The following is a 24,890-nucleotide window of genomic DNA, read 5'->3' on the forward strand; positions in this document are numbered from 1 at the left end:
CGCATTTAGTTTAGCTTAACTTTCGCTACTTACAAAGTGGCCATCTCTTTCCATTTGTACTTGATAAGTATTGTACCTATGTACATACATATTATGTACCTCTTTGATGTTCTTTACACTCTATTATGCATTAGTTTAAAGACTTTAATCAGAAAATTACGTCCGTAATACATTGTACATTAAGATATTTATCAACTGAATGATGTTTAATAGTGTTTATTAAGACTTAGGTGATAATTTCAAAAGCGTTTGAATCAGTTTATCATGTCACTGTAAATTACATATATGTATTATCATCTCTAAATTCTTTCCCATGAATAGTGAAGCATATCGTTATATTATTATCTAGTCATATTATGATAATATGGCAATTGGTAATAATTGGTGCTCTTCTTGAAAACTCAGGAAACATCTTGAGAAGCTTGAACTTTGAATAGCTCTCAAACTATGAAATAACGGTAACCTGTAGCCAAGTATCTTCCGTGCAAGAAAGAGTGGTGTGCATTTATTCATGTTTTTTTTGGATATCAGTATGTTTACTTCCGAAAATTTATTTAGACATCAAATAATATGTATCTACGCCTTTTTTGTTATTATTAATATTGCTCTTAATGTTAATGTGATGTATAAGTCATCCAATCTTTTTTTTAAGGAATCAAAAATTAAAGTTAAGTAGTTTCAATTCACATTAGTATGTATATCTGAAATTGTATTTCTTGTTCATTTTTTTTCCTTTCGGTATTAATCTCATGTCGTAGTATGCTAGGTAGCCTGAATAAAAAATATACAACAGAACCATTTTATAGGTGTACGTGGCCCCTTAGTATTGCCAGAGCTAATAAAACCGATCAACACGGAACAGACATAACAAAAAGTTAACTCCTGTGGCGAGCCATCAACATTATTTACATTTTTTTCCTAAACTACGCCGGAGGAGTGTCGAATTACTATCTCGGAATTTAGTTTCTTTTTGTGGACATCGCTCCGAACGTTTTGTAATCAAATAGAAAAGGATGGATACTTGGGAAATAGAATTTGTATTACCCGATATCTCTAGGCTCTAGCTACTTTACGTATCTTATTAACGTATCGAATTCTTAGAATTATGCGTACGTAATTTCTATTATCTACTAACCACTCAAAATGAAATCGATCCGTCCGTACGGATTAAACACTTATTCTTGACAATATTTCACAGAAATGTGTTTGGGGATTACCTTTTTTGTCCCGAAATATTTTTACCTGTGTCTGGCGACGAAACCTGTTTAAAAAGAAATCTTACTACGAAATTACGTTTGGTATCAGAAAAAAAAATTGAATAGTTGTCTAGGTGGCGCTTAGCTATGAAAAAGCGGGTCGCTTTCAATGGCTTGCGATAAATAGGAATGAATTTCGAGTACCCATTATCCGTTGAGGACACCTACCTGTGCCGTTCCCAGTAGGTATTTGACAGCCCGTTAAATTTATTGTCACGCACAATGCAAGCTTAGTGGGAGTGCCGCACTTATGGTCATGCTATTTTTAAATTAATATTACATATTACAATCTATAGTGAAGGTTTGAATAGAGATGGAACCGTATGTTCTGTATAGGCAACATTTGTTCAATTTTCTAAAAAGACATGCCTAGAGGTATCAAAATATTATCAAATAATCATATTTAGGTACCAACTACATTTTGGGAATATATACTATTAGAGAATAAATTTTATACTAATATTTAGGTAAGTATTTACTATTATTATTAAAATAACTTTAATAATATTAGTAAATATACCTACCTAGATTGTTGTATTTGATATAAGTGATAAAATATAAGTGATATAATTATGTAGGTACGTTGAATAAAATTAATATGGATAGGTATATTAATTTCAAATGTAACATGTGAATTATAAACGGTTATTAGTAATTTTCCTAATTTTTTTCGTAGCCTGGATGGTTTTAACTTTTAACTTTTAAAAGGGAGTGAACATATTGTTTTCCAAGAACCGTTATTCATAAAAGAGTTCGTAATTAAACTGATGTATGAAATCACATCGTGGGAATATTGCGCTCTATATTTTCGTAAAAAAAAAGTGAAAAGGACACTTCACACACCAGCGATCATTAGGAGCGGTTCACATGACAATGGACATATTGGACCCATGTGTAAAATGCTTCACGGACGATTGTATCCACAATGTGTTTAGATTTACAAAAAAAAATACTCAAAGAAATAGCCCCGACTTTTGCACTTCATCAAATATAAATTTACGCTAGGATAATAGAATATCAACCTGCTAGTCCCTTTGTCCCGTATACAATGGTGTCATAAAAAGTTGGCCCTTCGTCCATTGTCGATACAAATACGATGTTAAATCATTGTTTTTGGATATTTTTCTTTTGTATTCTCAAGTGATTTCTGAATAGGTTGTCTCAAATGTAACTTTTTATTGCATTAGGTACGTAGAGCGTACATAATTCAGGAGTCGTTCAATATTAATCAAATAAAGCATCGACTAATATTTGAATGAATATTCAGACTAATTAATTACTTCTAATTCAGACTGACTGCCTAGTTAAATTATTTGCCTAGACATTTGGTTGAGGGGCAGGGGCATATAGAATATCTCTACTCGAATGGTGCCGTTTAGGTAGAGCAGAAAAATAAATCGGGTGTCCTGATTGGTAACGTTAACGTTACACTGGTCAAACAATGTATATAGAAATAGTAGCATAAGTTATACAAACGAAACAACGTCCTATAACTAACTTAAAAATACCTATGAATAAATGCGGTGATTACCTGAAACATAAATTTCCCTGAAAACATTGAAATGAAATAAAAAAATATTGACCACAAAAAAGTGTCGTCTGTTCTTATACAAAACTAAATTGCAAAATTAAAATCCATAAAACTTTAAAAACCATAGACTAAACTAAAAACCATACTCTTGTATACTTAAAAACCACAGTTTAAAACAGTATAGTGCTGCCCTCTGTCAGTTTTCTGTGAAACTTACAAAAGTTTCATAACGAAACTTTACTCCTTGCTGTAGATATGAGCAATGTTGTTAACACAGGTTGTTAAGACACATTAAGGTAAGCCGATCACTAGATGGCAGTTTCTTAAATTATACCATGCTACATCGAAAGCTCCAAGATTTGATCGATTTTATTTTAATTTACTTATAGGTGAGAACTGAGAACCCGATGAGAAATAGATATCAAATTAAGAAAAAAATTCCTATGGTAACTTTTATAAAAATAGTTGTAATATCGTCATTGACTTTTGGGGACTTGAATTTCAATTGACATTGGCAAGATGTCCTAAAGTAGAGACAAAATATTAGTAAAATAAAATAATAAATTGGCATTGATTACCTTGATTACAGAATTTCCATGGTTTTTTCTGTGTTTCCTAAGTTTTTTCTTTAAAATTAGATGATCGGTAATGTCAGATATTTTTCATAAAAGTTGTTACACATCACGCAGCGTTGGCTACAAATATCGGACATTATCCACAAATACAGGAGAGAAGAAATGTAAAGAGGGCAAGGAAGGTAATGTCTTCGACATGAAATTTAATGAATTAAAAAATGCTATTACATCTCGAATAAATCAAGAAGTTTCTGAGACTCAGTCAGCCCGTAACTCTATTCAAGAAAAATTCGAGAAAATCGATGCCAAAATAAATACAATGCTTGATTTGCAAAATACAGTGGCGGTACTTCGAAAAGATTTGCAAGTTGCTGAAGATGTCATAGCCAATATGGTAGAAAAGGTTGAAAAGCTGGAGTGCATCATTGGTGAAAGCGAAGCATGCAGCCTTCAATCACGCAAAAACTCTTTTGACAGAAATATTAAGTTCCACTTTTTATAAATTATTTTGGATTTCTGTTTCATTTATTTGTAATAAACATAATATTATGGAGTAACTACCTTTCCACTCGTGGCTTCGCCTGCGCAGTCAAAGGAAAACCCGCATATTTCCCGTTCCTTATGGGATTTCCGGGACATCAACTATGTCCCTTTCTCAGCTATATTTGTACCAAATTTCATTCAAATCGGTTTAGTGGTTAAAGCGTTCAGAAGAGACAGAAGGACAGAGTTATTTTCGTATTTATGTTTAGTAGGGATTGCAAATACTGGCCTTAGGGTTTTTTTTTATTTTATTCTAGCCAATTCTCAAACCTGCCCGATATGCAAACAAAATTTCATAAAATCGGTTCAGTGATCAGTCGTTTCGGAGGATATATTAGATGATGGAAGACAAAAGGATTTTTAGTGCTCTATGCATAGATGGCGCTCAGTGCACACAGGGTATAAATATTTCAAGATAGTTGAAGCATTACCATTCGTAAGTTCAGCTATAGATACAGCTGAAGGTCTGTCCTTCGAACTTTTAGATAAAATACGTTAAGAATTGAGAGCCTCTCATGAAAGTACATAAAAAATGCCAATTTGTAACTTTGTTCAGTTTCATCAGATTTAGCGTGCAAAACATTAGTGTACATATTAAAATGAAAAACAGTAAACGACATATTTATTTTATTTTTCCATTGAAATACATACATTCAGCTTTTAGCTGGACACCTTCATATTTTCACTACATTGATTAATGATTACATTTAATGCAAATAATTTCTAATTTGTTAAACACCCATTTAAAACAAGGAGATACAATTTTATTGTAATATTATAATGGTAACATAATTTATGGTTGTAAATGCATAGGTAATACCTAATTTGAGATTAATACCAATAAATAGGTATACTTATTATAATAAAATTTATTTAATCTTACAGAATTTACCAGTGAATAAAATCTTCTACGATGAACAATCGATGAGCCTACAAATAAACATTTGACACACAAAACTTTTTGCCCACAAGTATATTAAATTATTTAAATACTGAACCTCACAAAAAAGTTTGTCGTTGTTTTTAATATTATTCACCAATAGATCCTGATTATTCCATCATCATTTAAGAAGATAATACAACGCTCGCTCTTATTACAATACTGTTCTTCTATAGCAAATTTAATAAGAATTAAAAAAAGAAAGCCCTTCAATAGATTCACCATAGGTCTAAAAAAGTTATTTATATAATCATAGTTATATATCTCATGTAAAAGAATACGTAGAAAGTTCATAAGAAGAATTTGTATTTGAATTGTACGAAAATAATTCAATTTCACTTTATATTAAGATATGAGCAATATTTACACATGAAGTTTCAATATTCGATGATTTCTACTTAGTATGGCACCGCCTTAATTCCTTCTTCTTAATTTTAAGAAATTATAGGAATACAGTATTAATATTTTAATGACATTTAAACAAAACGACACCGTGCGTTGAAATCAAGCTAAAACATAAAAATTATCTATAAATATTTATATGGTAAAAATAACAATGTACTTAAGCTACCGACTAGCAAATTAATATTTAGGAAACAATAGTCACCTAATTAAGGAGCATAATATAACTAAAGTAACTAAAGATTCTATTTAAAAATAAGGTACATACTAAGTAACAAATATAAGTAAATCGTTGCGCAAATGCAATAAAATTTGCTTTAAAGAATAACAGTTTTAACAAAAACTTTCTAGAAATTATGTTTGTGCACCTAATTTTTGTATAAATTTCAGCCAAATTGTCCAACAATTTGATTCAACTATATATTTTAAATTACTTAAGAAGAGTTTTAATACGTATTACACCTAATTTGAAAATACTACAAAATATGCAGCTGAGCTACATAAATAATTAAGGAAGTATACACAAGCTTGCTTCGTCAAAATATTAATGTTAATTTTAAATAACAATTAATTATTTCGATTCAGAGTTCTTCACCTACATTAGTTGTAATTTCTACATAAATTCATTTCCATTTTCTCATTTTTATCATGTACTAGTAAACAATCCAAGTATCTGCCTTTCCTTAGTTAAAAGTATTATTTCTAAGACACATATTACACAAAAGGAGATCGTCAGTTTTATAATGAAGATATGGATTATTTTATAAAAGGTATGTTAACGTTTAATACAATATATTTATATAAGATTTTTCTAATCAAATAAACAAATAAATGCTCGAATTAACCCATCCGCAAATTTGGAGCAGCAGCCTTTTTTGTTATTATACGAGTAAGAATATGGATCCTCTATCTGATATTTGGGGTGTTTCAAGCGTTTTGGGCGACGAGCGCAGAGCTTTGTCGGTTTAGGTTCATCTTGTTCTGGCTCCGAACGAATGCTCAATTTAACTGGAGCGGCGGCCGGGTCTTTTGGTCGAGGACGAGCCCAGCGACGTAGTAAATTTTCTTGATGAGTTCCCACCGGAATAGGAGCCGACAATTTCCTAGCACGAGCTAATACCAAAGCTCGTTCCATTGGCTCCAATAATTCAAATCCTAAAGCTCGGTCCAATTCCTCACCCTCGAGTAGTAAGTAGCGGGGGCAATATGAAAGCTCACCTAGAGCAGCTCGTTTGTTACTGGGCGTCAACTCTCGTTTATATCGTTTGCATATTGCAGTGCTCCAACGTGATAAAGCTTCAATCAATACGAGTTCGTTGGATACCCGAAGCGTATCTCGCTTTACTATCAACGAAAGATCCTCGTAGGTCAAATCTTCTAATTTTTCGTGTTGTAAAGCTGCATCTGCGTTGTCGTCTAGCACAAGAAGGGTGTTATGCGCCAGCATGTCGCACCAACTAGCGCATTGTGCGTGAGAGCGAGCCGCTCGATCGTCTGACAGTGTCGGCAACGGCGGTGCTGATGCCGCTCCTGGAAGCCTCGCACACAAGAAGCGCAAATCTCGCAATATGTCCAGTGCAACTTCAGCGTCTAGCATCTCATCGAGCTTACGAGCGCAACGCTCGGTTAGTTGGGGACATAAAAATTTATAGGCGGCATCGAGAGTTGATCTAGCTGTCTGCACTGTGTTGAGTTGAGTAGGCTCGCAATAGTAGTAGCGAAGCAGATTTTCAAATCCGCGATGGTCAATATAGTCGACAACAATAACATCTGTTTTTGCTGATAGAAGCGCGGCAAAAACAGGGCTCGTGGCAGCTAAAACCCGGCGATGGCCAGGGAAACGGTACGTGTCATCGTTAATACCAGCCACGAACACTATATCACTTTCAGTTTCATCATCATAAAGATTATTAGGGGGAGATTCCGGAGAGTTGCTGCTGCTAGAGTTAATATTGTCATTATCAATGTCGGATTGGGGACTGCCATAGTCAACGTAGTCGTCGTTGAGCGTTGGTTCATCAGGCGAGGGCGAGGATAGAGGGGGTGACTCAAACTCAATATCGTCAGGTAAGGGATTGGAACTGGGAATGGGATTAGGAATGAAATTGGGAATAGGGTTTGGATATGGGTAGGTTGGAGACGCCAAGTCTTCTGTTGAATCAGTTCTCGCAGGATTTACTACGACCGTCATCTTGATTTGTAACTTTTTACTGATTCTGAAATAAGAAAAAATAATTGTTATTTTCACGTAGAAATATTTAGGACACAAACAATATTTTAATGCAGTAGTTTTTGAGATGTATTATACATTATATACATAATTGTATAAATAGGTAAATATTTTAATAAAATAATTACATGATGTAGAATATTAATCGTTTTTACATTTTCATATTTAACAAGTTTTTGAAAAAACAATGAAAATAACATTTTCACAGACCCAGAATTATATAAGCAAATTTTTGTGTATTTTTACTGTCAATTCTGACAATAATATATTAACACAATTTAATATTTACAAGCAATGTTATCATCCTTGTTATGCCTATGTATGGATTTCAATACCATATAAAGAATCATTATTACCATTGGTTTGTATTACGAATCACTTAAAGTGTTAAAGACTTTCAAGGGCATGCATCTATTTGAGTAGGTCATTATAAACTACGGTTTATATTCCGGCTTCCGATTTGTCATTATATTTCTTCAATAGATCAATTATTTTCCTATTATATACATATTCTTTGCTTTATTTATTAAAATAGTTAACTATAAATAAAAATATCTGTAATTCAATTTGGTATTCGTTTCATATTCGAACAGATTCAATTTTATCGTAAAATTCCTCAATAAACGCATAATTTTATGTAAAAATAGAACAAACACTACCATCTTCATTGTTATTTTGCACAAACATTTTGCGATGCGTCATTGCGTTCGAATTCAGGATCGGATGCAAAACAACTGCGTGTAAGTATTTAAGTTGTTATTGCAATATGAACTCCCAAACAAGAGATACATTTAGTAAAATTTAAATATTGTTAATTTAGATTAAACAAATCAAAAGATAATCATGTCATTATCTATTTTAACACTTTCACACTTCCTTGTTCAAAATTTTATTTTAAAATTTGGCCACTTCCCCACTGTCACCTAAATATTTCATTGCATGTCGCAATCTAATCGCACGATTTCCTCGTGTATTTATAACAGCTTTGTGAAAATCATTTCGAAACAGCGGGACATTAACTACTGTAACTTGAAATCATTCCTGGACACACTGCATTTGCATAGTTTAATAGTGTTGGTCTGGAATTGCCCTATATTTAGCGTAATCCGAACGTATGTACCTACTACGTTGCGAAAGCATAAAAGCTTTCTTCATGATCCATTAGGATCGCTCTGAAATGCTATTCATCTGTTGATACGAAGTTTCGCTGTTAATGTCGGTATTTTAATATGTGTAACACACTGTAATGCTCGTAATCGGATAGACTTGAATTGAATCTAATATACTTTTATTCGTATTAGGTATTTTATACGCTTCGTTGCAATGCAATTAAAATAAAAATAGGTCAGTATCATATGAGTAAGATTTGAAAGGTTTCGCATTATCAATAAATATGATAGACTAATAAAATTGAAATAAAAATGGACACGGTCCGTATACGCCCTCTGTGCTCAACCGTACATCCTACAAATTGCGCAAGTCGGCTTAAGAGCGATAATGCCTCCAGCCTTGTACTGAAACCAAGGCGTTCATTAATTAGATCATGTACGATATCCTTTGTACATGATGTAATTATTCATTTCTTTGGTGTGCGGAAATTGAGTCAATCAGGGTTCATAACGTGATCGACCTGTCGGACGTGACGCTCGATGGCCGTGATAAATATTACCTATACAATAATTAGGGAAAGGTTCTTAGGATATTTAAACTATTGCGTATTAGGTATGTTGTGACCATTACTGAAACATTGTTAAATTTAGTATATTGAAATATGATACCTTTCGTCCTCCATAAAAGTAAGGGCTTTTTTTGTAGATTTAGGTATTAAGCCCTGATAATAAAGCGCGGTCAATGTTAGCTCTTATCAAGCTCTTGTAAACATCCACATTTACTAAACATATTTAATTATGGCGATTGCAATTTTATCGCAGTATTTGTTTTGTGTTCCCTATGCCGCGCTGTTATAATAAGTTAGTTATTTCACAAATATTTTGACCATCTTTGAAAAAACATTATCATTTACCATATTTAGTAATCGATGCCTGAAGACTAATTATAAACAATTAGTAGAGCACAACGTTGACATAATTTAGTTGTATATTATTTTCCCCCCACAGCAGAAGAACGAACAGAAGATCTTAAATTTATTTGATCAACATTATTGAAAATTCATACCCAGATTGAACCATGCCAAAATTTGATAATTTATAAAGTTTATTTGATGCAACAAGATGCATCATTTACTTTTAAAGATGATCCGTGTACAACATGTCGCGTTGTGATAAAAAGCAACAACATGGAGCTGCTTCGGAAATAGAACTGCGACACGCGGAAACGGTGTGCAAGGCGCAAGCCGCAAGGGAGTCGACCGAGCCCGTTTCGTGTATTGATTTCCATTAACAGGATTATGCTCTATAAGGGCAAAGGTTACGGTTGCACTCTGGATCAGGAGATGGACCATACGAGGATGCAACGTAAGAAAAAGCTTACAGATTATCAAGTGTAAAAATTGCTCAGCGATTTGCTTTATCTATTTAGGTATACTGGTACTTCTTTAATTATAAAGCTAACATGTTTTTAACTTATGATACTTCATTGTTATAAGAGAAACTTCTAACTTTATATGTAATGATTCGATCATAAAAATTCTTTCACTTTCAGTACGCTGCCCTTTTCAGGAGCGACGTGCGAGGTTCTTTTATTTTAGATCATCCTGGGTGAATCCAGGACAAGCGGTTGATATGTTATACAAATACAACTACTACTTCCTATTTATTATATATTTTATTTGACAGGATTTACTGCTCTAGAAGAACAAAGGAGAAGAGAAGAGCATTTTGATTCAAAAGGATGACCAAGTATCAGTTTCTGCAGTTCGACTTCGTTTATTTAAAACTTGATACTGAGGACTTAATTGGAAATTATTTGCTAGCAGGTTTATTCATTAATTGAAAAATTTTGTAAATGGAATAGGAAAATAGGTACAATTATTTTGAATATCACAAAGAAAAGCAAAGACAAGCTTAATAGACGCCTTGCCTCGAGAAAATAACATGTTCCCAAAAACAAATTCGATTTTTCCTTAAATAAGTGTAAACAAGTGTCGCATGATTTTTGATGAAGTTGAAAAACAATAAATTAGCCTTGAACTGTGAACGGGTTATCTAGGGCTATCTAGACCCAAATTAATTTCTATAATAACATGTTGAATTTGTTTTTTATCAAGTTATTTAGACAGTCTAGATATTAAACTTACTATTGTTAATTTCGTAATAAAGCGTATTGAAATCATTTATTTTGAAACAAGACCTTATAAGGTCCGTGACATTGGAAGCAAAGATGTGGTTAACGAATTGTATTAATATTCACTTAATGTTTAAAAGCACAAACTGAAATGACTAGAATAAATATAACAACAATAGAGCACTACAAATACTGTTCTACATTATTTAAACTATATATTAGAATGTACATACATGTTGTAATATTTCAAACAAATAACAAATTTCGGTATGATTACGTCAAATTAGTTTTCCTTGTTATTTTTATAAATTAGTAAATTTCGTAACATCGGTCATTAATTTGAATTACATTATATGAACTCATGATAAATAAATAACATATTATATGTATATAATAGGTTTAATTTAATTAGGTACAACCTATCTTATTATAATTTCATGATATCTATTATTTATTTATTCCATGTTGGGTTATTTATTCCAACCCGCTTATAAGGAAAAATCTGCACTATATAATATTATCTACCTGCTTTAATATGATAAAAGTTTAATTAATTGAAATTCAATTTCATGGCTGTACATTACAAAAAACTTTACCTTTAATCTTTATTTATTAACAACTTTATATAAATCGATACAACAAGTACTTTAAACTTTTATATGTAAGCTGAAAGCTCACTTATGAATAACAAATGAATTCTATGAAAACATCGTCCGAATTATCACTGTATTTTGAGCATGTCACTATATAAAATTACATAAAATTGACAAAACAAGTAACTTTTGTTTTGAATAATAATGCATAATAGTTAATAATGGCTACTTGATAACCACATTGATTCGTTGTTATTGTTAATGTTTTATTAGGAAATGGGTCCACTGCATCTGCCAAATATACTTTCGTTGGGCGGGCTGGAGCGAGCGGCCCCGGTATGCCGCCCTACATTTGTGAACTGGGTCAAGAGTAAACTGGCTATAAAACTATGGGATTTAGGGAAATTGTAATATGAATCAATATTAATCAATCATTTAAATTACCAAATTTAGAAAAGAATATGTTTCAATTATCTATTAATTGGATATTATTTTAGTGTTATCAGAAAATTTAATAACAAAATATGTTTGGCCTCAATGTAAGTTTTTAACTCAAATTCTTTTAAAATCTAGTAATTTTTTTTTCTTGAAGGTATTTTCTTAAATACTACTTAGATATTTTCTATCAGGTAAACTATAAAACGTTATAACTTTTACGTAACTTGAATAATACATTTCCACAAACATGACGGCATCTTAAATTTGAGGTCAAAATCCTTTACGATGAGCGAATGATACAAATTTGTATTCGAAATTGATTCATACGCAAGTTTAGGTACGAAGTGTGAATCATTGCAAGATAACATTAACTATTGTAAAGTACTTCTTGGTTTTAATATTTCAACATTTGTACGCAAAACAGTAGCGCTCTTATCTGGGCGATCATAAAAAGATACATTGTGACAAAGAGTCACGAATTTGGACCATTAAATTTTTATGTGAATTGCGAAATCCATCCTCAATAATCTATAAAACAAATGCTGAACTTCCAACTACAATTATAAACGGAATTTGTATAGAAAATATATTTGAAGTACCAAATATTTCTACTAATTTCCTTGTATGGAACTCTGGAGATATAAAGTACATTAGGTACCCTTTAAAATTGCAGTAAGGAAACGACGCGAAGGGTAGAAACAGTCAGACGTTGAATTTAAATTAAGTTTCTATACTACTAGGGGGAGCTTTCCTATAGCAATAAATGCTGTCTAGACGATCTAGACATTCTTTGTTAGATACAATGATTGGCCCTACACAATGTCTAGAGAAATATAAAGGGAATATTATAATGCTAAATATTAGAATCGTACCACGTACGTTAATATTAGTTTAGGTTGTATACGTAGTATATTATTATTAGTCTGTGGTTTAGGGTACACCAAGTACACAATGCTGAAGTACAGCATAGATTACTATGTACATATGTAGTTACTATACTAGATACTTATGAACTTATCGAAATATTAAGTACAAAACGGTAAAAAATTAATGAAAACTTACTATATTTAAAGGAGTCTGCAAATCTCGATGTATGCCTTCAGGAGCTACTGTTTATAATATGTTAACTATACAAATGAGGGATTATTGAATAAATCCTGAATTAATATACCCCTGTATTACTAATGCCTTTAAATCCCGTACGTATGGAAACATTTTAGCCAAATTAAACTTTCCGTTGGTGGAAACATTCACTGGATGGGATATATTCTCTGTAATTTCGTCCATAGCATGACGTGGAGCGCGTCATCGTAACCACTCATGCGGAAATTACAATTAATTTTATAATTTACTTCAAACTCGATTGCTAAGAGCAGCTTCAATAATAATTAGTCACATTAACGATCTAAATATAGTTTGATCATTAGTTTTTGTGAATGAGTTTAGGCAACTATTTAAATGAGGAATGCTTATTTGGTTTCATTTAATTACTTCTTGTGTAAATATATTATCTTAGAACATCTACTACGTTTTAAAACCGACTTCATCTCATCTTCACCGAATTCAATCACAAAACATGTCATTAGTAAAGAAGGGCAAGTATACAATACATAATGCATCTCTTTGTATAATTTAACGTATAGGAAAATGGTATGTACCCATATCAGTTAAAATTTATTTCGTCGTACATACGTCCTAGTGTTTGGCAAAATTATTAATCACAAGCTAATTTCTAAGAATCAATATTATCAGCTTCTTACTTATGAGAAGCTTTATAAATAGGTACATTATTATACATTGGCGATATGCCAAAATGGAATTCTTTACAAACGTTGTGACTAATAAGTAATAACCATTATTTTTTAATCATAAATCATCTATCCCATTTAATAATTCCTTAATTGTAGTATTGGTAACCTAACTTATTGGTGTACCTATGTTTATTGTTTCTTTGATTTATTCTTTTCCCTTCCTCCGTTAATACATCTAGGTAGGTAGATGAATCCAAGCGAACTAATACCTACGAAGTAATTAGCTATGAGTCGAGAACTAGAGTCATTTCGCACTAATTATGCCTAAAACATAATACCTATAACAAACAGACTATCAGTAATAGTATTGCATACATTATAAGCTGTGATAATATATGCAATACTGTTATTGATAGTCTGTCTGTCAACTAGTTCAAAAGATAGTAAAAACATAAAGTAAACCATATTTCAGAAATTAGAACGTATCCTAATTATTAACAATGAAAAACTGTTGGAGTTTGAACATTGTCAACTGAATAATAAAATTATAAAAAGTACAAGTGTGTATAATTACCGATAAATAGTAATTAACGGCGATAGAAGCAAGGGATATGACGATGAATAATGTCACATGCAAATTTGAACATATCGCAAAATTGTCGCAAAAGTAGTGAAAGAACAAGCTCCGTTTTATGTGGTTTCATGCCATTTAAATGTTTGTAAGAAACGTATTGAAGTAAAATACGTCTTAGTACGTAAACGAAATAGTCATAGAGGATAAATTCCGTTTATTTATTTCCCCCTAATTTGTTCATTGTATCCTAATTAATAATTACATAAAGTCAAAATAAAGAACATGTTTTTTCCTACCAACTACAAAACAACACGAGAAAGAGCGGCTTTTGCATTTCAAACAGGATAAAACAATAAATTATTAAAATTAATCTTCCTTATGTTACTTATAAAATATAATATGGTAATAAAAAATATAGTAAATATAATTCGTATAAATATACATATATAAGCGTAATGCGTAATTCTTATCAATTCAGCACCTACATACATAAATAAACTACGTGATAAAGGACTTGTTATTTAAAATAATATTTTAATTTTGTCAAAAATACGTACTTACTTTTGTTTCGCTCTTTTTCTTTAATCTATATATGTATATATATAAATGAAACCCGTTTTCCTTGGTCACGGCATCACGCGTGAACGAGTGGACCGATTTCGATAATTTTTTTTTTATTGTATTCGCTTATAGGTTCTTAATATGTATGTAGAGAAAACGTAAATATGTACCACGGGCGATGCCGGGGCGGACCGCTAGTACAATAATATAATGGTGTGAAACTGTATACCTACCTCGTCTTAAATCAATATTTTTCTTAGCAACAAAATCACCTAATCAGTACGTGAAATAATCATAAATGATCATTTTTTACGGTCAAATGAAGCTTTTTTGCAGTCCGGTAAAAATCCTTATTGATTAAATTCATTGGTAAGTAATAGATCTAATAACATAGCGTTTGATTTTCTATTAGCTTGTTGGTATAATAACCTAATAATCTAAATTGTATACAGATACAAAATAATTCAATTATAATATAAGAATGAAGATTATTATTAAGAGTTAATATAATACTATGCGTCATATGATTCAATTAATTGTTTAATTAGGTGTTTATAAATTGATCAATATCGCTTTAGCCTAACTATGTAAGATATATTTTATGGACCTACTAAGAATTTTGATATGATATTGTTATGAAAGCAAAACAAAATTCGTGGCCAAACAACAACAATTTAACATTACGAACAACAAAACATAACTACCTACCTGTTGGAGAGAGCTGCAGCACATCTCACGAACAGGCGGCTGCAGTATCACAAATGCACAGTCACTCTTGCAGGGCTATCATATGTTGTGTTTGAACTCCTTTGTGCGTAGAATGTTGTTTTCGAAACGGGTTAAATATTGAAGTGGAGGATGCGCGCGCCGCCCGCCCTGAGCCCAGCCCGGCACACCCGTCGCGCCGCGTTTCCCGCGCCAATATTAGCAGCGGTTTTCGCGTGAATTCAGCACTGAACGCTGGCAGTGAATGTTCACCGGGCGATATCCGCGCATGCGTTGTTCAGCTATCAACAAAAGATGCCAGTCTCGGCCCAAGCGGTTATTGACGAATACTTTTCAGTTTCGAGGAACTCAGCTGATGAATGCTCCTATACATAATCTACTGTTTTCAGGCATTTATCTCAACATTATTGATGGCATTTTTACAGCAAGTTCCAAATATAGCCAAAATTATTTCTATTATTTTCGAGCTACAGACAAATCGACTGCCTTATATTATTATTGACTGTTTAACAATAGCAAAATTACAATAACGCGTAAAGCAACTATTAAATCTCAAGGGCGTATGAGTATATTTTTAAAGTTCTTGCAGATCACGGTATAAGTAGGTAACTAGGTAGGCAATATGTGACGATAATAATGAAATTATCTTAAAACAATTATTTTTTTTAATTACCTATAATCTTTATTCAATATGATTAGGTACTTCGATCTGGAACCCGAACTAATTTTATATTATTTCATTTTGTGATGGAATAATTATTTTGTAAAAATTAGGTATTATAGACTACAAGCCCACATATGAAAAAAATATGGGTCAAATGAACCACCACGGGACATATCTAGTACGAAAGAAGAGCAAAAAATAATAAGATTCATCACTATGCCGTCACTTGTAAGCTGTCCAACTGAGTGCAGATGAGAATTGAAAAGTACAGGTAGACTCGGTAAATTTTGGTCATATATTTTTGTACGGCATTCTTAACCATCGATAGATCCATTAAAAATAATAAGAAACCGCTCAGTGCCGTACAAAAATGTTGGTCCACCAAGTCGGAATTTTAATTTAATTTCCGAGAGTTACCGGGGGTAAATTTGGTCATTTGACCATGTACGGCATCTGTGTCATACTATTGCTATACTGCTTTTAATCCATTATTCCGCAACGCCGTACAAAAATCATGGGGACAAGGGGAAAAAATCGAGAGTTGCAATCCCCTCTCTTTCCCCACTCCAGGGGGTCATTTGACTAAGTACGGCTTCGGTTCCAAAACATTATCTAGCACTCAAAAGTACTATTAAAAGCAATGCCGTCAAAAAATAATTGTTCTTTTAAATGTATACCAATAATCATTTTAATTTCATCGAATTCTTGATATAAAGAGCTGTAAGGTCATTTGACCCTGTACGGGAACTTTTTTTTTAACATGATATTGTAAAATTCAATTGTTGTATCGTATTGCCGTTCAAAAGAAACCGTTCTAAAAAAAGTTATAGAGAAATGCAAAACCAGAAATTTTGTTAAAGTTTAAACATCGTAGATTAATGAAATATAATAGTTTTCTACACTTTATTCGTTGTTTTAAATAGTATTAACATAGATAAATTAGGAAAAAACGATGCCGTACATTTTTGTGCAGACCACATCTTTTAGGCTGATGAAAGCGACGAAAGCTACAATTTTAAGGGTGCTTTATGGCCATTTGATACAGTACGGCATTAACATATTTTTACCCAACTACGGCAAAGCAAAAGGAGGGTTATGGTTTTGACAGGTCATGTATGTATGTTCATCTATTCCCTCGTAACTTCTAAACTACTTATCAGAATTCGACAAATAACATATCATTAGAAGCATCTGAATTGTTCACTGGATAACCAGCGACCAGCTAGCTAAAGGCTATATGGGGTTTCACAAAATCTAATGTGGCGCCCTCTAGCGGACAAAACATACAGAGTAAAAAAATAAAGTTAAGATAAATATGCCGTGTTTGGTATCATTTGAAAGCGCTTTACTTGTACATTTTGAATATGTATATAATACTAGCATTTGCTTGTGACTTTACCTGTATTCATGGGCTGATTGCATATAATTCACATCTTTTCGTTCATAGCTTTTTTATTAGTTCATCAATTTAACGGAGTCCATTCCACTTGACTCCGACTTTCCAAGGTGATGATTAACCACCTCGAGCTTCTTAATATTAATGTATATTTATATTTTATTATCAAAATATAAAGCAAACATTTCGTTATATGGATTTTTTCTTTTTCAGATTTTTCCCCTTTGAACCAACGAAAATGTACGGCACATGAAAAAATATTATCTATGCATAAAATACTTTAAAAATAAATTTATTTCGTGTTGTGTCAAATGACCCCCTGGAGTGGGGAAAGAGAGGGGATTACAACTCTCGATTTTTTCCCCTTGTCCCCATGATTTTTGTACGGCGTTGCGGAATAATGGATTAAAAGCAGTATAGCAATAGTATGACACAGATGCCGTACATGGTCAAATGACCAAATTTACCCCCGGTAACTCTCGGAAATTAAATTAAAATTCCGACTTGGTGGACCAACATTTTTGTACGGCACTGAGCGGTTTCTTATTATTTTTAATGGATCTATCGATGGTTAAGAATGCCGTACAAAAATATATGACCAAAATTTACCGAGTCTACCTGTACTTTTCAATTCTCATCTGCACTCAGTTGGACAGCTTACAAGTGACGGCATAGTGATGAATCTTATTATTTTTTGCTCTTCTTTCGTACTAGATATGTCCCGTGGTGGTTCATTTGACCCATATTTTTTTCATATGTGGGCTTGTAGTCTATTATGTTAATTTTCCAAATTGATAAAATTCGCAAAAGTGTTATGCATACCAACAATATTTATACTATGTATATATGTATATCTACCTAAGGTACATAAAAATGGGTCACTCACAACGGTTTCCATAGCTACACTCTACGGAAAACCGAAGGGTGTATTAATAATACAATTTTATTATTGAGCAATATATAATAGGTCGGTAAAAATAAAATTTTCCCTCGTTTAATTTCTTTGAAGTAGGGGACTTTTTATGCTTGAGTAAGGGAGTTGAAAAATGAAAAATAAATACAACACACAAGAACGCACCGAACAAAAATGAAAAAACAAACTTTTTGAAACTTTTTGTGTTTCATTTTTAAAGAAAATAAATTTTACTTTCATAATTAGTAGCCTAACTACTTTACAGAGGTCCCTACATCATATACCTATGATTACATTGATATTATAGGTAAATAACTTTTTTGAATTTCAGGAATGTAAAGTTTTTGCATGATAGGTAATGTTTAAAGCTTATGCAAACTAAGTTTATTAAACCACGATACTGTCATATATATTTCATTTATCTGATCTCTTTGTAGGTAGATTAATTGCTGAGGATTGTATTAAAATCTAATACTATACACATGCTTTGGCTTAAATAGTAAGCCAATAATCGTTATACAGTATACAGTACACATTTCAATTCGACTTGTTCCCTTTTACTATCTTATTAGTTTAGGCTTTGTACATATTATCTGGATTAAATATGCGTTTGAACTGCCTTAAATGAGGTAAAGTTGCCTCTTAAGTACCTAATCATTAGATAGCACACGTGTAGGTAAACCATTATTTCAAACATGTACCAACCTACCGTTAAATTTACAATGAAGTACCTAAAGGCTTAGCTTATAGGTAACAATTATAAATTTATAATAGACAACACAATTCTCTAAAATTTATACCAATATTATAAAATCAGTAAAGCTATTTAATAATATTAATACAAAATAGCAATGAGCGTTAGATATACAGGGTGTCCCACCATTGGTATACTAAGCGCGAAGGAACTTGTAGTTTTGCATACACTGATCACGAAAAAAATACTTAAACAACAAAATTACGTCAAAAATTTTTCCTGAAAATCCATGTTTTCTTGCGCAGCAGGCATATACCGCTTCGCTAATTATTATTTTAAATAATTAACAATAGTCCATTGTTTACGATTCAATAGTTCATACAGTGAAATAGTTGCATGGGGGAGTTGGGGGAGCATTCAAAGATGGCGAGTATATTTTCAAGTTTATGCCAGAAATAAAGGCCTAATACAAAAATATCGGTGTCACTGTCGTTGTGTTTAACAGAATGAAAAATATGGCAGAACATTCTTGAATCAGCCTCTGTGTGATTAGATTTCAAATCGGTAACTTCAGTGAAAGTTGCGCCTTGCAATTTGTGGGGTCATCAAATCCACCATATAATACAATGGAGTATTGTTAATTATTTAAAATAATAATTTAAAAAATATATTCATGAGTTTTCAATCTATGTATAGTGGTTTAAAGTTAACTCAAAAATGGAGCATTTTCGTAAATTTTCTAAAAAATCTTAGAGAAAGTGTAAGAAATGTTATAGTATGCTATACATATATTCGTGATCTACTCAATAAGCTCTTTCATAACACGGCATGTTTTGGAAATTTTTATTTTTTTCTTTGTATGCCATATTTAATAACCGGGGTGCGGGGAGGGGGACCACAAAACTGGTTGGCAACATCTGTCTATAGGATGTCTGGGATCTATACAATATATATCAGAAGTCAGATTTAGGTCCGCTATTTTTGCAAACGAACATCTCCTTGGAGCCTGCTCTATATTGCATAACATGCCTTCAAGCCACACCTCCGTGCTCGTCGGAGTGGGAAGCGTGAGGTTATTTTCGTTACGGAAGTTCTGGATACGGTCCCCGCGCTCAAGGCCCGCAATAGAAGCTATGCAATAGCTTAATATTTTTGAAGTGAAAACTTCTTTAGTGGCGTTGGGTATAAAATCTTAAACTCGCGTCAGGACACGTGGCCTGATCAAAAAGGGTAAGACGGACTTTTTTTTTTTTTTAGCCCATATATTCCATGCGTAAGACGGCCACGGATACCATTCCAAAATATCAAACATGCTGAACGTTAATAATCAAGTTTTCACTTCTGCCGGCACTCCCGGAGTGTAACCCGTCTTTTTTTTTAACTCTATAATCATGCAGTGATTTATTATTGTCAAATAGAGTATTGTTTTCTTCTTCTTCTTTTTTCAAGTGGCAACTCAAGAGTATTGTCAAGACTCAAGTGTCAACTGTCAATTTGCATCAAACTTAAAACATTTCACATTTGTTTTGATAAATTGTTAATTGCTATCAATATTAATAACTTCTAAAATATATATAAAACGGATGTTAAAGATAATTTATAAATAAATAATAATACACATTAAACATGACATCGTTCTATGAAAGACAGAAGAGTCTCTTTAATACATTGAAAGATGCAGAAGAACAATATAGTTTTTCGAAATCCAACAAAGCTTCAGAATCACAAGACTATGGTGTTATTGATAAACAGAGTTATAGGAAACTTAAACGAGAAATGAAACAATTCAGAGGTAGAGAGAGCATTTTTAAACGCCAAGATGCTAATATCCGCGAATGTTTACGATCTAAAACAGTTCCACAATACATGAAAGATCCTCAGAACTGGGTGTACTATTCTTTGTCTGATGTTACACCAGATCAAATGTCAGAATCGACGAACACGGCTACGGCTCTTGCTTTTATTCGAGAAATGGAAGATAGAGATACAGACAACTTTCTAACTGTTACTGATGAAACTGGTGCAGTTTTCAAGAAACCCATGTTTCAGATATCAAAGACTATTAAGTCTAATGCAGAGGTAGAGCAAAAGGTTGCTTTTAAAAGTAGTAAACTAATAATGCCGGAATATGTAGTAGGTGTCACTCGGAATAAAAGAAAGAACCAGAATAAGGCAAATAAAATAGTGGAAAACTCTGATAATGAGAAAAAGGCTGAACTTAAACTAAACCATCTTTACGATGCAGAGGAAGACTGCATTAGTGATGAATTAATTGAGTAAATTAGTTAATAGTAATAAGAAATTATCTATTATGTATTTAAGCTTTTTATTACTGTTGTATATGAGGAAATATAATGAACTCCTCTTTTTAAAATTAAATGTGTACTAGAGTACACTACTAACTTATGGTTGTATCAATACTTACAATTCTACCTACACAACAAAACAATTTCACATAGATTTAGGGTTCTTGTTAGATAAAATTAATATAGTATTATGGCAATATAAGATAAGAGACTTGAAAAGTTTTAACTCAACTCCAATTACTACACAGTATTTTATTACTGAGCAACAAAATGATGATATTAATAAAATACACAGTGCAATTAAATGATTTATTTATTTTTCATCAACACTGAGATACTATTGCTGACTCTGACTTAATTTCCAAGTTCTCGGTTTGTTGGCTTTCAGTCTTATTTTCCGCAAAAGCACTAAGGTCTCGCATCATGGAGTAGGCATCTTCGCCATCTGCATAGTATTTAGGTTCAATTTCCAAAATTTTGAACCCTAGAGAGTTGGTGTACAAATTGAGTGCAGCTCTGTTGCTCTTTCTCACATGCAATGAAACATATTTGGCCTGAAATGTTAAAAATAACAGATAAATACATACTTTAACAATATTATGAATCAACTAGCTTTCTGACCGTTGCTTCGCCCGCTTTGTCTAAAACCTCCCTCTTAAATCACCTTTTATAAAAAACTAGCTTTCCTCCCACGGCTTCGCCCGCTTTGCCTTAAACCTAATAAAGTATATTCTAAAACCTTCCTCTTGAATCACTCTATCTATTACAAAAAACCGCATCAAAATCTGTTGCGTAGTTTTAAAGATTTAAGGCCGTGTACGCAGTCCGTGCGCTGTTTGGCTCAAATATGTGATTTTTCAAACCAGATTGTCCATCAACCACTTATCTTACAAACATATGAATTACTAATAATTTTAGGAAATTTTATTGTCTATGTAGTTAGTTAAGAGTTTTTTTCAATTAATACAGTATTTGTGAATACCATCAAGATAACTGAGCCGATGATTACTTGATTTCACTTTTAGTGTCAATTTCGAAGCTAAAAATATCTGAAATTGCTGACAGATCTAACACACAATTATTTTTAACTAACTGCAAAAATCCTTATTAAAATAGTTAGTTAAAAGATTTTTTTATTTTGGACTCCTAACTTACGAAATTAAAATCCGAACAATGTGAATTTTTTTAGAAATTATAGTCGACAAAATGATTATTTTCACCAAGATATTTGACTTTATTGAATATAATTTATACATATTGCAATAAAAGAATGTCTTACTTATAAGATAAAATTTAAAAAATCAACTAAGGTACCTCTATTATTTTTCTACAATTTTTTTTAAAGTACTATAAAACACTGCTCGCGACCCGATTAAAATCAGTCGGCAGCGAGCCTTTCCAGAGAGAGGACATGTTGCTCGGCGCTCTCCTGCGGACCTATGCTGTTCATAGTAAAATGATAGCGCAAGCCGCGATCTATCGTAATAGATCGCGGAGTTTTTGACTTGCGTTAAATAGAATATGCGCTCTTAAGCATACAAAGTGCAAATGCAGTGATTATACAAGTACAGTAATATTTCTCATTATAGTTTTATTACAGTACCCTCTACAGTGAATTTTTTAATCTAGTTGACCACTACATCATTACTTACCTAAAGTACCTTGAAGTACCTTGAAGCAAATTTACAAAGCTTATACTATTAGGGTCACGAATCAGACTCTAATAGATGAGATAATAGAGAGTTCACGCATATAACTCGACAAAACCTAATCTATCTCACTAAAAAAATGGATTAGCTAGCGTGACTCAAATGGATTAGCTTTTGCCGACATATTTTCAAACATTACATACAAACAAATAGTAAAGGCTTTTTAAATTCGCTACCTGGAAGCATTCAACCATAGCAAGTGATGCTTGATTCATTAACTTTTGTGCTAAACCGAGACGCCTGTGTGACCTCTTCACAGCTAAAGATGTAATGTGTCCGTGTCTATTGTCTTCACCATCTTCTTCCATTTTAGCCAGCACATATCCTGCGGAATGGGGAATATTCATGTTTTTCTTTTTTGTCTTAAATTAATAGTTTCCTATTCTATAACGTAGAAAAAAATATTAATGGGCTTCAAAATACTCTAGATATTTTTATAAATGAAATTTAAAACTTTTAAAAAATTTAAGCAGTTCAAACGCTGCCATTTTGCGTGACGTCACATGACACGTCCAGTGGGTGTTCACCTTAGTGTTTACTGTGGAGTGATGAATACAATGTCTTGTCAGATGACGTCACATTTCGTTCGACCAGTGGTGGCGCGTTTTGGAAGTTTGAATTTCGCTCCCTTATTTTGCACTTTTTGAATATTATTTTAGGGGTTTAAATAATAAGTAAATAAAAAAAAAATCTTTTCATTATAATATTACGATAATAAGTATTCGAGAAAAAAACATTTTAAGCCATTTCAAATTTTATGCATATTCCCTATTACAGTAAGTATTCAGCATTCTAGAAGTTATACATATGAATACCTTTGCTGACACCATTACTCACCTACTATATGACCCTTTTCATCTTCAGCAACATAACTCAGTTGTGGCCAGGAAAGTCCATGATAAAAATAGTATTTCATTTGATAGTTTTCTGGTAAGCAAAGCAGATTGCAGTGCTGCATATTCATAAGATCGCTAGGACGCGCGCAACGGATATTCATTGTTGATAATTGTTTTTGTTTGTGTTATTGAGTAAGTGAAAATATTGCACAGTTTATTCTTTACGAGTTTTCTTTAGTTTCGGCTGCCGAACTTCTGAAGCAGGTGGTGTTTCTGACATACCACCTATAAGCTCACGAACAAAGCGAAATTTAGATAAACAACACTTCCATACGACATACCAACCTGAAACAAAGAAAATAATATACATATTAAAATATCGTTAATATATACCACAGAATACATTATAAATATAGAAATTTGGACTACTTACAAAATAATACAAATGCAAAAACTAAAAATATACTACATACAAAAGTTATTATGGCTAATATGACTTCCTTCATCTCATAAAAAAAGTCTCGATCCTTAAGCACTAGATTAAATTGGAATGCATAACTATTAATATACTTATCGAACAAAATGATTTTTCATTAAATGCTGATTAATTGGAAAAAATAGTCCCGAATCAAAATTTTATTGTTGTACTATACGTGCATGTCAGGCATGAACACGTCCGCCATATTTTATCAAAAGGTGTAAGGCCACAGGTTACTAGCATGTCGTACCAAAATGAGTAATATTAATAATTGTATGATGCAAATAATTATATATTTTTAATACCTGTTGTATATATATTTTACTATCAGTTGCATTCGTCTCAGCTGATATTTTAAAGGTTTTTATTTATATTTTATAGACCACATAACCTAAAACCGGATTTATCCAAAATGTTATTTGATTATTGACTTTGACATTTGTCAATTGTCATCTGTAAATTTTGCAATTTGCAGATAATAAAAAATATTGCATATTTCGTGAATATTTCTGTTGTTCTGCAAATTCTACC

General features: G+C 32.3%; 3 protein-coding genes across 3 annotated transcripts; 1 reads left to right on the forward strand and 2 right to left on the reverse strand.

The window, feature by feature from the left end:
* Positions 1–5,238: 5,238 nt before the first annotated feature.
* On the reverse strand, positions 5,239–15,583 carry axed (BTB/POZ domain-containing protein axundead). Its single transcript, XM_090108164.1, has 2 exons — positions 15,346–15,583; positions 5,239–7,463 (listed from the first exon to the last, which is right to left on the reverse strand). Exon 2 carries the CDS (start codon positions 7,436–7,438, stop codon positions 6,059–6,061), a length of 1,380 nt encoding a protein of 459 aa, XP_089964290.1. The 5' UTR covers positions 7,439–7,463; positions 15,346–15,583; the 3' UTR covers positions 5,239–6,058.
* Positions 15,584–20,498: 4,915 nt separating this feature from the next.
* Positions 20,499–21,432, forward strand: LOC149903917 (uncharacterized). Its single transcript, XM_090107828.1, has one exon. The coding sequence runs from the start codon at positions 20,657–20,659 to the stop codon at positions 21,308–21,310; it is 654 nt and encodes a 217-aa protein (XP_089963954.1). The 5' UTR covers positions 20,499–20,656; the 3' UTR covers positions 21,311–21,432.
* A 199-nt stretch (positions 21,433–21,631) lies between these two features.
* vnc (GNAT family N-acetyltransferase vnc) lies at positions 21,632–24,796 on the reverse strand. The gene is made up of 4 exons (XM_090107829.1): positions 24,665–24,796; positions 23,883–24,226; positions 23,222–23,370; positions 21,632–21,890 (listed from the first exon to the last, which is right to left on the reverse strand). Exons 2-4 carry the CDS (start codon positions 24,040–24,042, stop codon positions 21,660–21,662), a joined length of 540 nt encoding a protein of 179 aa, XP_089963955.1. The 5' UTR covers positions 24,043–24,226; positions 24,665–24,796; the 3' UTR covers positions 21,632–21,659.
* Positions 24,797–24,890: the final 94 nt, after the last annotated feature.

Source organism: Colias eurytheme, chromosome 12 (genome assembly GCF_061535395.1).
Source record: "Colias eurytheme isolate Ceu_HAF_F1 chromosome 12, ilColEury1 Martin Lab GWU primary, whole genome shotgun sequence".
Taxonomy (NCBI): Eukaryota; Metazoa; Arthropoda; class Insecta; order Lepidoptera; family Pieridae; genus Colias; species Colias eurytheme.